Source organism: Porites lutea, chromosome 7 (genome assembly GCF_958299795.1).
Source record: "Porites lutea chromosome 7, jaPorLute2.1, whole genome shotgun sequence".
NCBI lineage: Eukaryota > Metazoa > Cnidaria > Anthozoa > Scleractinia > Poritidae > Porites > Porites lutea.
Window position 1 is genome coordinate 30,821,495 of NC_133207.1, and position 13,152 is coordinate 30,834,646.

The 13,152-nt window shown below is 40.2% G+C and overlaps 3 protein-coding genes across 6 annotated transcripts in view; 1 reads left to right on the forward strand and 2 right to left on the reverse strand.

Moving 5' to 3' along the window:
* LOC140942536 (uncharacterized) overlaps positions 1-13,152 on the forward strand; it is a 136,293-nt gene that overhangs the window by 2,409 nt on the left and 120,732 nt on the right. The gene's annotated exons all lie outside the window — the stretch shown is intronic.
* LOC140942942 (uncharacterized) lies at positions 1,114-5,131 on the reverse strand. The gene is made up of 4 exons (XM_073391963.1): positions 4,986-5,131; positions 4,777-4,839; positions 3,912-3,941; positions 1,114-3,028 (listed from the first exon to the last, which is right to left on the reverse strand). The coding sequence occupies exons 1-4, from the start codon at positions 5,028-5,030 to the stop codon at positions 1,874-1,876; spliced, it is 1,293 nt and encodes a 430-aa protein (XP_073248064.1). The 5' UTR covers positions 5,031-5,131; the 3' UTR covers positions 1,114-1,873.
* On the reverse strand, positions 6,133-10,782 carry LOC140942756 (uncharacterized). Of its 3 annotated transcripts, none has more exons than XR_012166567.1 (3): positions 10,023-10,782; positions 8,952-9,368; positions 6,133-7,843 (listed from the first exon to the last, which is right to left on the reverse strand). XR_012166567.1 is itself a non-coding variant. In XM_073391746.1 (3 exons), exons 1-2 carry the CDS (start codon positions 10,600-10,602, stop codon positions 9,031-9,033), a joined length of 918 nt encoding a protein of 305 aa, XP_073247847.1. In that variant the 5' UTR covers positions 10,603-10,782; the 3' UTR covers positions 6,133-7,843; positions 9,021-9,030. The 3 variants fall into 3 exon arrangements, 2 of the variants coding, with proteins under 2 accessions (XP_073247847.1, XP_073247846.1); XM_073391746.1 differs by having other exon boundaries at positions 9,021-9,368; XM_073391745.1 differs by having other exon boundaries at positions 8,999-9,368.

Here is a 13,152-nt window from a genome sequence, read left to right on the forward strand (position 1 = left end):
TAAACGGTGAGAGAGAGAAGATATTTTCTAGGTCCAACGCCAATTCGCCATTCTTCGTAGCATGCGTGGAAACGGCAAAGGAAGGGAGCTGAAAAGGGAGATAGAAGGGCTTCTGCCACGCAGGCTACTAATTCGCTAAATCAAACGCGTTCAAACGTCCATATACGGTATACTGCAAATTCTCTTACCAAGCTGGGTTCTTTCGCGGCTCACTTCCGTAAAACGCGCGAGCCTTGGACAGGCTTGAGGGTCCAATCGATAGCCAGTCCAAATAGGAAAATTTGTTTGATTAAGGATACTGTATTCTCTATTAATTAGGCTGATTTGTCATCCCAGAAGAGGGCAGTATTGGCGAAACCTCGAAGTGTCCGCTCCCGAGGTGGGGAGGGGAAAGGGGCTCAAAGGGGAAGCTTGGGTAGAGGTGTGCCGCAGAGACCTTCAAACCATGACCCTGTTCCGTTCAAGGCAAAATTGCTCATTTCACTGCCCTGTTTTTAAGAGAAGAGACTTTTTTCATGAACTTTTTTTGTGGAGAGTGGCGCGAAATGGAGAGCGCAGGGGAAAAAAGCTGCTCGCTGAGGTGACATGAAAACCAAGAAAAGCGTTTCCTTTCAAGAGGAAAATACCTTTTATATCCCCTCCTTGCAAATCGGCCCTGTATCTCACTCACTGGAATATCATTCTAATTTTTTCTGGCTATTTAAAGGAATCTCCATTAATGTTCATCTTTTCTGTTCTTATCCATTCCTTAGCTATGAACAAGAAAGGATAATCATTTTACAATTTAACGAGGTGACTAGGAAAAAGTCTCAAGTGAATTCTAAAAAAAAAATTATATTCTCCTTTCAGCTAGTCACCTTCGCAGCTGGTCAGGCCAGAGTCATGCAACACTCTCCATGCAGGGGTGGGGAGCATTGCGTGACTCTGGCCCAAGCTGTTGCCAAGGTGACTGCCCTCAAGTTTGCTTGTATGTGTTTTTGAATTAAATCAAAAGTGTGGAATAAGTACCCAGGGTGATCAGCAGACACCCTGGGGCCTTATACCACTCTTCCCTTCAACCGTGTATGTTATTTTAATACTGCACATGAATTCAATTGTCAAATGCAGGCAGCGTACCAGATTGTTTAATTTTATTTGAGGCTAACGTCTTGCCCACATATCTTTTGGAACGCTACAAATTGAATACTGTACAAAAGTAGAACCATTTAAATTAGTATAGCTAATAGCATGATTTGTAGTGATATTTGGCATAAATACCACAAGTGATATTTTGAAATTGTTATACGCAATTCCACAAGCCGTTAGGCGAGTGAAATTTGAGACAATTTTGAAATATGACAAGTGGTATTTATGCCAAATATCTAGTACAATTAATCATACTAATATTTGTTTATACTACTACCCACTAAAGGTTTGTAATTTTCACATGTGGTTATTTCCAATTAAGCTGAAAGACCACTGCTTTAAGCCAATCAAATTGCAGAAATTTCTCCTGTAGTAGTATAAATACTGGTAATTCTGTAATCTACAAAATTAACTTTGATTATTATTGTCAGCCGTGTAAGACTAGTTTGATACATGACATCATACCTCCACTTGGGCATTAATCATGCAGGAACTTTACTTTATAGTACTTTCATACAAGAAACACAAAAATATTAAAGAATGATTGGCTAATTCCATTTCTTTGAGTAACATTAACATTAAAACCATTAAAAAACTGAAAATTAGAAAGTGCAAAATAAAAAAAAGTTTTGTTTACCACGTAATAATCGTTCTCAACTGTACTGAACTGTTCAAGTGCATGACAATTTTTCCACAAAACCATTCAAACAACCATTTCCTTCAAGAAAAATTCCAGAAAAAAAGATGATCAGGGTGATGTCTCTTCATTTTCCTCAGGTTCAGGAGTTACATTAGATGGCCCACTCAAGGTTTTATCTGTTACTAAAAAGGAAGGAGAATCATACTGATCCTTTACAACTTCAACTGGCCGTTGCATTTTTCTCAAAAAGGAATCCATTGCTTTACGGCAGTATCTCCACAATAGTTCCCTATCTGAAGGTGATGTGCGATAAATTTTAAACACAATTTCCTTGATGATTTCTACTCTGGCAGGATCAACTCTCTCTTTCCCACGCACACCTGAAAGATTTCTGCCCAGAAGTTCTTCTCGTGTGAACATTTCACGTAACAGTCGCACAGCAAAGTTCATTGTCGAAGTAGATTTTGCTTGCAAGGCAATGAGGTCATCACGTGATAAGGGAAAGTTTAAATCTTCAGGCAAGGTCTTTTCTGTTATCTTGGCCATTTCAAGTTGGATGCGCTGTCGCGAAGTCATTCCACGAATTGCTACTGATTCATTAACTCCTTTATCTGTGGCAGTCTGTTCAGATTCTTCCTCACCTTCTCCTTGGGTATCAAACAGCCGTGCCACTGTTGCCCTTGCATTTGCTTGGATATTAGCTCCTGTAGATGAACTGCTTGTCTGGGTTTTAGCAGCATTAGACTGAGATGTACTTGATGCATTATTAAGCTGTCCACTTACATTATTCTGTCCTCCAGATGACACGGCAGCATTTAAGTTATTTCCAGTTGCCTGATTGTTGGCCCCCATCATTGCCATAAGCTGATCAATTTTGTGTTCCATCCTGACCAATACAGGTAAGATAATCCCTAGTTTGTCATCATTAAGGGCATTTAGCACTGACAAAGATGTTGGAACAGCTGACTGAACAAGAGGCTGATTTGTAGAGTTAATCACTGGTGAAGTAAAGATATTTGGAGGCATGGTATATTGGACAAATGTTGGGATTGGAGTGCTGCCGTCACCGGGATGGGCAACAACTTGAACAGGCTGAGATTGGGGTACTGCTTGAGAGGGCTGCAACCCAGTCTGGGGAGGTTGCAGCACTGAATGGGGATACTGCAGAACTGGTAAGGTAGGCTGTATTAATGCTTGCAATGGTTGATGAGATGCTGTCTGTAGGGGCATCTGCTGGGCTGAAAGTTCATTACTCGTAGTGCTCTGGACATATTGAAATCATATTAATATTTAAATTGAAGTGTACAATAAAAAACAAAAAACAAAAACAAAATGGGTAATCTAATAATTATTGTTAAATACAGTGGAAGCTCTCCTAACAGACACTCGTAAGCGAAAACCTCTACTTACGGCCACCTTCACAAAACGCCGTTTTTCTCAACTCCCACACAAACTCTGTATTTTTACATACCCATAAGCGCACAGCCCCAGTTACAAAGGGACACCTTTTTTGTGTCCTGATGGTCTCCGCTTACGAGAGCTTCCACTGTATTAAATGCAATAAAAACCTGACTCACCAACTGAAGTTGGGCCCCTATTCCAGCTGGTCTACTGTTTTATCAACCTTTTTAAGTGTTATATTGAAAATTAATTGGCTGACCTGTAAAGTTTGGCCTCATTCTTGCAAGATTTTGCAACAGAAATAGCCAATTTTCAATACCTATCCTTGGGACTAGTTACTTATTTTGTTGCTAATAAAATTAACATTGGAAAGTTTTTATAGCCATTCAAACTATTTTTCCCTGTTACAAGCAAAGTATCAATTGAGTAAAAACACCCCATTCTAGACCAGGGGCCCATTTCTGGAAAGTCCCATAAGCTTTTTTTGGGCCTGAATCCAGATATTAAAATCAAAATCTTAAGGATAAAAATGCAAGACCTAGCTAAGAAACCACTTCATTTTGTTTGGATAAAATGTTTGAAACCTTAACCTTGAAAGTAAACAAAAGAGCACTACCTGCAGAGTAACTTCTAGGAATTTCAAGAAACGGATCCAAGGAGCAGTGTGGTTTAAGCATGCAGAGATATTTTTGGGGAGTGCTGACAACTGATTAACGACTTAACATTAAAATAAAATCAAACTTACCAATGGTTTTGCCTTCTTTGCATTCTTAGGCTACAAGTGCATTAAGAAGGAAAATTAAGCTATGTTAGTTGTGGAAGAAATGCATTTGCATTCATAGGGCAAGGGTGGCGCAGTGGTGAGAGCACTCGCCTTCCACCAATGTGGCCCGGGTTCAAATCCCGGCATCGACGCCATATGTGGGTTGAGTTTGTTGTTGGTTCTCTCCCTTGTTCCGAGAGGTTTTTCTCCATGTACTCCAGTTTTCCCCTCTCCTCAAAAACCGACACTTCCAAATTCCAATTCGATCGGGAACACACGGACCATTTAAACGAGTTCATATGAACTCTTAAGTGCTTCGTGGGTAAAAAAGCAATTTATTTATTTATTTGTTTATTTATAGGAAATCACAAGGCTGACTTGTAAGCATGCTTTTCCAAAAGGACAGAAGAGAGTGTGAACTAGGATTTATGATGATATAAGGCAGCCATGGTGTGGACCCCTAATGCATCGCAGGAACAGTCATTCCCCCTTGTTGCTGTCTGTGGGGGCATCTCTTGGGCTGCAAGTTCATTAGTTGTAACATTAGTGGGCCTAGCTGGTCTTATAGGGGAAGAAATGACAAATTTAAGGGAATATTTTATTTGACAATATGGCGGCACTACGCCTTCCACAGGCGTATTACAATATCTTCCAGAATTATGTTGTTTTGTTTTGATTACAAGAATTAATTTCAAGGGCTGCTTTTAACTTTCAACTGTCCAAAGCATTGTTGACTTTCGACACTTTCGAAGGCGCGATTTTATTGCGTGCTACATGAAAGCAGAGCCGCGCCTCGGTCGCAGCAAAAACATCGCGATTCCACAAAAGTAGAGAACACCTACAATACCTGTGTGGCCGATTTCGTTATATTTCTTTTTAGTCCTCTTCCCTTTCTTCTACCTGGTGACTCCTGAAGAAAGGATAACATGAAAAAGTCTAAGCTTTGACCGAATGGCCATGGCCGAATCGAATATGTGTTCTCCGCGGTCGTGCCAAGTACAATCGCGGAACGACAACAAAAGCTTTTTCACTGAGAGATAAAGCCATCAATCTTACCGTTGTTTCGTTCTGTAACTCCTGATCATCTCCTGAATTTGCCATCGTAGGACAATAAAGCCTTGACTATACTCTAACCAAAAATCTATCGAAAATAAACCAGGTATTTCGCCCGGGACAGATCTCTTTGGTTCGTCATTCCCCGAGCTTGGCACGCGGCTCTAGCGGAACATAGGACGCAAACAAATTCCAGCCAATCAAATTTTTTCATCTCACAGGTACCCCAAGCACCACAGCCCACGTTCGATTTAGGGTTAAAATTATCTCGCAATTCCCAGAAGAGACTTAGGTACTAAGAAAACCAAACCAAATACAGAAAAATGACCAGAAAGCCTCAGAGTCATGATAGAATTTTTCCGAAGAGTTTTCGTTTTTCTCACCCATTATTTACGAATCTTAAGTTTTTTGTGCAAAGTAGCCAACATACTTCTCGATCTCTTAATTTTAAACTTTGCTATTTCTGATTTTAAAAAAAAATGATCCTTTGTACCCTTTACCCCGTTTACCCTTCAAGCAGAGGCCCTCTGATCTTCCAAGAAAAGTAGCGGAGGAGAAAGGTCGGTCCCTTTGCTCGTATGCCGGGTGCCCTTAGAATAGAAAGACAAACCTGACGGTAACATGAGGGTTAGATAAATTATGTTGGCATAATTCTGGGCATAGTCAGAGCTTCGAGCATAAGGTCGGCATAATGAGCATTTTGTCACCATAAAGAGAAAAATAATGATAATAAAGCTAATATTTCCATAACAGTTTTGAGAAGTTTTCGCGTTTTATTAAGGATTTAACAGATTCAAAGGCTTGGTTGCTACCTTCAAGGACTGGTTGCGCTACTGCATCATTTTGCAGGCTGCTATAAATTTACAAAAACTAGCATAATTATTGGCATAATTCTAGAAATGTAAGAGCACTGCTAGTAGCATATTATGCTACTTTTACGAGCACACTGACTGTCGACGCCTATTTAGTGGCTCCAGACCTATCTGCCTGTAAACAAAAAATATACCGTAAAATTCCGAAAATAAGCCCCTCCATGTATAAGCCCCTCCAAATATAAGCCTCCCAAACTCGTAGCACAAAAAACCCTTCCTTAAATCTTCCCTCCAAATATAAGCCCCCCGGGGCTTGTACTTGGAAATTGCGCTCAAATACCAAGTAAAACAAAGCAAAAACGGTAAATTCAACCACCGAATATAAGCCCCTCAAAAAGCGCCTTGAAAAACATGTAAGCCCCAGGGCTTATTTTCGGAATTTTACGCTATTCGATTGTGAGCTCCCTGGGATATAAGCCCCCTTCAAATGTTTTGGAATGAATTCGATTTATCATGACTTTCTGAAGCTTGATTAAAAACCAGTACTGAAATGCGAAAGGTATTTCGATCAGCACTGCAATAGCTTGTTTCGAAACGCTTTTTCTCCTAGTCTGATTATAAACCCCCCTCGGAATCTCTCGGAGATAAACCCCTTCGATTAAAAGACCTCCTAAAATATACTAAAACCCCTTACAAAGATGTAAGCCCAGGGAGCGACAGTTTACATATTCAAGCGTCTGATCAGATGAGCTCGTTATCATTCAAAGAAGAAACTTTAGGACAGACGTCAAAAAAGGGGTCAAAGAGCAGTACAAGTTACAATAAAGAGACCTCAACAAAATTTTTCAGAGAATAAAGAACTTACGTTAAGCATTCCTTTCATCTCCCTTTCTTCTGAATAAAAAGCATGTGCAGGCATTCAGACACCCTCAGCAGTAACAACATATGGGGTCAACATTCTGGGTCACCTTTGTTTGTCAAACGATGAGGAATGATTTCTTGGATCTAAAACAAATTCTCGGCTTTCAGTCAGCTTAGCCTATGTGGCAGGCGTTTAATAGGAGAGGGGAAGCGGATTCCGGGCGCGAGAGAGCCACGCAGGCTACAGTCGACTTGACAACTTAAATCAAAACTATCCATGGCCTGCCGGCCCTGCTTCCTCCTCAGGTGCGTCCTATTTAGCATAGAGACGAGGGTGAAACGCGAGTGATTGGTGACGAAACTTAAGGGATCATGGAATTATTAAAAGGAGCCGGTAAATCCGTTTTCCTTTTCGCGCACCAACCTTTTCCACAAGTCCTTTTACCTTCCAGTCCCTCCCCTTTTCCAAGCAAAAAGACCTGAGGAACAGAAGTGCCTTTAGTCTTATAAAGACAATTCCCCTGAATGTTTAGTCATAACAACTGTTCAAGAATGCAAAGAGTCCACTTCCGGTTGACGTTCGTCGCTCAAAACCGTCTTTGCTTAACTGGTCCCAATTGTCATCAATAGAGAGACATCTGGGTACGAGACATCACGATTATGACATTGAATAATCTTTTATTTTCGTTTCTTCTGCTGCAAATCGTCATTATAGATATCTGACTTTTTACATCGTCTCTTTCCATTAACAAACAAGATCCTGAGTGGTTCATTTTCAACTTCTTTAAATGACTTGCCTTTTCCAGCGTTAAATTAAGAATTTAAAATACGGTATACATACCCTAGAAACAAAATTTTCAATAATGATATAGGAACGGACTGACAAAGTCAGTTTGCTATGGGTCTCGGCTTCGATATCTGAACTTGAAATAAAATCCCAATCTCTGGCTGTGCTTTAGGTAGATGCTTGATCATACAGGAACTATTGACTTACAAAACTAGATTATCATATGATCAGTTCTAAATTCTAAGAACAAACTGGATCTCAGTTATTCAGTCTAGATCGTCATCATACTAACAACCAAAGCCACCATGTGCCCGTAAAGAAAATAGTGACAGTGGCTCTCAGTCTTATATTTAATCCTCTGCTACTTTCGTGCTCATGCACATTGATGAACTGCAGTTCATCTGAAATAAAAAAGAAGACAAATATTTAGAAAAGTCAAACAAGCCCCTACCAACCTTGTAGCGAGAATGCGCAAATTAAGCTTTAAGCATAATTTAACAGACTTTATGAGGTTAATGAAGGACACTGTTTTATATCCATTTCCAGGAAGAATGGCATCATGTCCGAAACTAACTGAAACAGAGATGAGCATATAGGATGTTTTCATAAGATATTCGGTAAATGTTATGTAAGATTAAATTGCCATTCTTGACTACCATGTACTTATACAGCTTAGCGTACAAGTACTGTTCCGGCTTACTCAATGCAGTTACAGCCACCTCCCCTTAATATCGTGCACACTATCAGACCCGTGAAAAATGCGCTTAATAGTGCGTTTATTTGAGGTGTATGTGTGAAGCGAGTTAGGTGTCCAGACTGAGGAACAGTTTTGCTAATTGAAATATTAATTGTCCTGGAGTTTTTTATCATTTCCTTTGCACTGGCCTTGTACAGCTGGTAGGAAACACACACAAGGCAAGTCAGTAACGAAATGATGCGCCTTTTTGAGGCCACACTACGAATGGAGTGGAAACCAAAGGCGAATTCTAATTTCCCGTAAACCAGATGAATTACTTTGCCGTGCCTATGAAATGCTATTGATGGCCTAACATAGGTTTTGGAGTCATTCGGTCACAAAGCCAAACGAAAAGCGGATAATAAGGTTCTTTTTAGAGCATCTCGGGATGACACATTCATCTTATCTTTCTTTTTCAGTTTAACAACGACAGCAAAACACAGCAACTGTAGTGACACGGTCAAGTGTCCCGAGAGTCTTCTTTTCACAAAGAGGGTCAACGCTTTCAAGAAGTAATAGGAATAGATGCTAGATTGGTGAGGTTTTCACTACAGAAAGTCGCACTCTGGGAGACTAGTCAAGGTGAAGAAAATATATCTTTCTGAGAGCCTTTAAGTGATACTTAAATCGGCTCCTATTGTAAAAAATTAAGCCAAGTTCATTTACGGCTCTGATTTGGCCCCACTTTTCACCTCTCTTAAATTAAAGCCGAACAATATCAAATAAACATATTGCTCCTGAGTACCTAGCACCCCTAATGAGGCATTAAATACCTTTATGTTATGACGTTTGGAAAAATAATGGAGTATTTAAGCGGTACTAGAAGAGTTTATTTCACTTGCTTGGTAGTTGTCACTGGCGGAGTCCAAACACCTCGTAATCTGTGACAGTGAAAGTTTGGGCACCTGTGATGAACGTACTCTGTTGTCCTGGTGGGAGCTGATAAGTGTTGCCGAGAGAGCTGCTACTAGAATTTGTGTTTGCATTATCTGATATACATAGCTCATGCTCAGGACCAAACCCAAAACCAAACGCAAAAGTCCTGCGAAACACTGGTCCATAACTGCTATGACAATAGATGCCATGTCCTTCCTTCCCAGTGATGAGCGACAGTTTGGTCGGTCCCAGGCCACTTGGGTTTACAAAGCTGAACAGGAAGGCATGGCGACATGACACCCATTCACCACCACCTATGAATAACAGTGATTACACCTGACATATATATATATTCACATTACATATGTTAAACAGTTATTTTCACATTTAGAATTCAAAGTTCTTTAAATCTAAATCATTCAAACATTTTCTGCCCCATTCCACGTCTTTGATCCTGAACCTATATTAAGCTCGGTTGGCCACGCAGATAACGAACCAGACCAGCTCCTTTACATAGAATACGAAATTTCGGCCTGAGGACATCGACAACATCTTTTTTAATTCTACCAAAAAGTTTTCCCCTGAGAAACGTAGAAATTAGTTAAATCAACCTGTAAAGAAGTTACAGGCGGTGTGTAAGCCTTCAGAATAAAGAGGAAGTAATAATTAAAATATTAGAAAGGAAATTCACAAGGGTGATTAATGCATAGACAAATGTATCATAAAACGACGATCATAGAAGTTATAGGACACGAGTGTAGCCAGCGTGACAGCAGGCGGGTGTAGCCAGCGAGAAAGCCGAGCTTGCCGCGTTTGAAGAGTTGCGCCTCTTTCCATTCTTTTTCAAATGCCTGTCACACAGGCTATACGACATGCATAAAATTTGAACTAAAGTTCTCAACCATTCTTTAGGAGTGAGTTACTCGATAAAGCTAATTTGTATTTAGAATCATATCAATTTATCTTACCTGTCCAAGCGTTCTCAGTGAAGCCTCCAAAAATGCTTGCACCACTTTTTACAACAGTGATTGTAGGTCCTTTGTTGTCGCATGTCGAATGAAACGCTGAAGCAGTGAAACCATCTCGAGAAGCGCGGAACAACAGACGCCATTCGCCTGCGAGTACAAACTCCTTAGGTATCCAGTCTATCAAGACATTTCGAAAATATCTGTCTGTCAAAACCACGGATTCCTCCAACACTTTCAATGTTTTTATAGTCTTCAACTCATCCAGTAGCCCTTGCACTTGGTAAAACCTAGCTTCTGCTTCAAGCTCCGCGAGGAACGTAGCACCCTCTGGCAAGATTAGTTCTCCGCTACGAAGATAATTTAATATAAAGCGGAAGTAAGTTCCGTCTCGGTCGATAAAGAAGGAACCGTCTTCAGTAGTCTGTACTTCATGCCTGCTAGAAAACATGGCTGCTAACATGGAGTTGGGATCTGTTGCTAGCGTTTGCAGGCTTGTGGTAAAGTGTTTACCTCCGACATATAGTCTCACAATCGAAGGAATACGGCCCTCGATAATATAACCCTGATTTTGCGACATCATGGATTCGAAGGTTCCTGGCTGCGGGTAATTTCTACTTTCCTCTCAGGATCTGCTTGATGTTTTTAAACTATATAAATTGTTTTAGGATTTTTTCCTGATGGATTCTACACGTTGAAAACGAACACAACTACTTCGCACAAAGTGATTGTAAGATTGTGAGACGTTGCTTCCTTTTATGATTCCAAGAGACAAAGGGCTCCGCTGACTTATGCCCAGTCCTCTCTTATGACTTATTCGGGGATCGAGGGCCGTGGGTCTGCACACAGAAAACGACGATGACGGCGACAGCAACGGGAACGTCAATACGCCAATAGGTTTAATTAAAGAAAGAACCCTGTACGTGCATCACATCTTTAAGTAAATTTCATTGCCGTCCTTGCCTGAGAAATTGAACTTTTGCTGTAGTAACTGTTAAATAATGTAAGGACCATTTGGCAAAGGGCAGAGCTCCATGTAGATCAGGATCAGCAATGAAGAATAAAACATGCGACCCAAATGCAAAGGTGAATAGACAGTAAATAACAGCAAATCAGGGGCTACAAAGACTATGAAAAAAATGGAAGATTTATGATTGGTTGACAAACTTAGTAGGCATGAAACCTACACCGCAAAATATGCAACGGTTTTCTTGCTTTCTGATTGGCTTTCTTTAAGGCGTGGGATAAATCCTAGTATTACCCTTTAATTAGGTTTGTCGCTATATGTGTTTACCGATGGAGAAAAAAATCGCAGTCTCGCTCGCTCAAATGTGGCATGCCTCAAGGCTCTGTGCTCGGACCTATACTCCTAATTTTAGGCTTTGCCGAATGATACACCTCCTTTTCACCAAACAACGACCTGGAATTATCCGGTACCAGGATGCTTGTGAGATCTAGACAAGAGGATGTCTGTTCTCAATCTTTATCACATAGAGGGCAAAATTATGGTCGAGACAGAAGGCCATTTTGTTATTGTCGCTCCACAGAGGGAAAATCACTTTCAAAAAACGCCTAGCAACGGCTGGCAAGCAAAAGTGTCGCAAAAAAGTTTTGCAACAATGGCGACTCGTTTCGAGAAAGTTGACAATGAATCTATTGAAGAGTTTTTAACAGAACTGAACAAAAACGAAAACACAACGAAGAGCACAGAGTATTAGAGAAATGTTTTTGAAAAAGTGGACGACTGAGAGAAACGTGAATAAAAATCTAGAATAGTATGAGTGCGAGGCCCTTGACCAAATGCTCTCGCAGTTTTATGCCGAGTTGCGAAAAGAAAACAGCGGTGACTACAAACCGGATTCCCTCAACGTGAAAAGCTTCCTTGAAAAGGCATTGACATGACGTAACGTTGATTGCAGGCCTTGCTGTAAATGTTCCAGATGGCATCGTTGTGAAAAAATAAAATTCCAAACTCTATAATTAAGGATTAGTATCACTTGTGTTTTCAGAAGTTGCAGAAATTTCCGTGGAACTTCTGAAAACACAAGTGATATTAATGTTAAATTTTACTCGGCCTTATGCAATTACCTATACGAAACTAAACAAGAAAAAAAATTGAATTTCTCTATCTCTACTCTAAACACTGTCCAATACAAAAACAACAACTTTATTTAAATATTTTAAATATTTCAATTATACGAGAAGGTACAGTAAGGGAAGGTAATCTTTATTTATGCGCGGTTAAAAATTGTATCGGGTAAAGAAATATTTTAAAAAGTTTAAAACCTACATTACATTTTTCAGCTGACTTTTACTGACTATTGCTATATAAAAATATTAAAATTTTTCAATTCATACAAAAAAACATGTTTTCCATGATTGCCGTGCCTTACTTGATATGTAGTAATTGTTCAACAGAGACCCATACATGACCCTATTCCCATGAAACTTATTTGAAATCTATTCTTGGTTCTGTGTCATACTGCTTGGTTATTTTAAGGACGCCATCTTATTGGTCGGTTAGAATACCGTCACGTAATTTTAAACCTTGCGGGTACTGCCGATCACGCAAAGCAAGCAACATGACGAGCGAACTTTGTATTACTTCTGTCGACGAGACAAAAGATTTCTACGTGGAAAAATTTTGCCAGAGCAGCTGCCGACGAGCAAAACGGTCCTGGCTTGCGGGAATCATCAGAGAAAGCAGTTCCAACTCGACGAAAGTTGCTCATTGTGGTCTTCACTACATCAGCATATAAACTACCAACAACCTCGAGTAAGTCATACTATTGTAAACGACAACTGTCTCTTTCAGCGACGTCCACGCAAACCCGTGAGCTATGATACCGTCGTTTGGATCAAAACGTGGACACGTAACGAGAAAATAGGTTCTTTGTGGGTTCAAACATGCCATGTTTGGCCGCTGAATATTTGAAGTTTGAGAAGGCGTTAGCCATATGTTCAAGAACAATGTACTAATGTAGGCGCAACGCTCAATATAAAGAATTGACCGAAACTGGAAACTGCGCATGAAAAGTCTCTGGCATCCAGGTTAGCGAATGTTTAACACAACTGACCTGATTTGTGTTCGCACAGCGAGATATTCATCGCAAGTATTAGACGTTAAGAAGAA

Coding starts and splice junctions, on each gene's coding strand:
- LOC140942942 (XM_073391963.1), bottom strand. CDS start 5,030: ATGGCAAATTCAGGAGATGATCAGGAGTTACAGAACGAAACAACG. Junction 4,840..4,985: donor AGTTACAGAACGAAACAACG/GTAAGATTGATG, acceptor TCCTTTCTTCAG/GAGTCACCAGGTAGAAGAAA. Junction 3,942..4,776: donor TAACGAAATCGGCCACACAG/GTATTGTAGGTG, acceptor ATGCACTTGTAG/CCTAAGAATGCAAAGAAGGC.
- LOC140942756 (XM_073391746.1), bottom strand. CDS start 10,602: ATGATGTCGCAAAATCAGGGTTATATTATCGAGGGCCGTATTCCTTCG. Junction 9,369..10,022: donor CACTGAGAACGCTTGGACAG/GTAAGATAAATT, acceptor TGTTATTCATAG/GTGGTGGTGAATGGGTGTCA.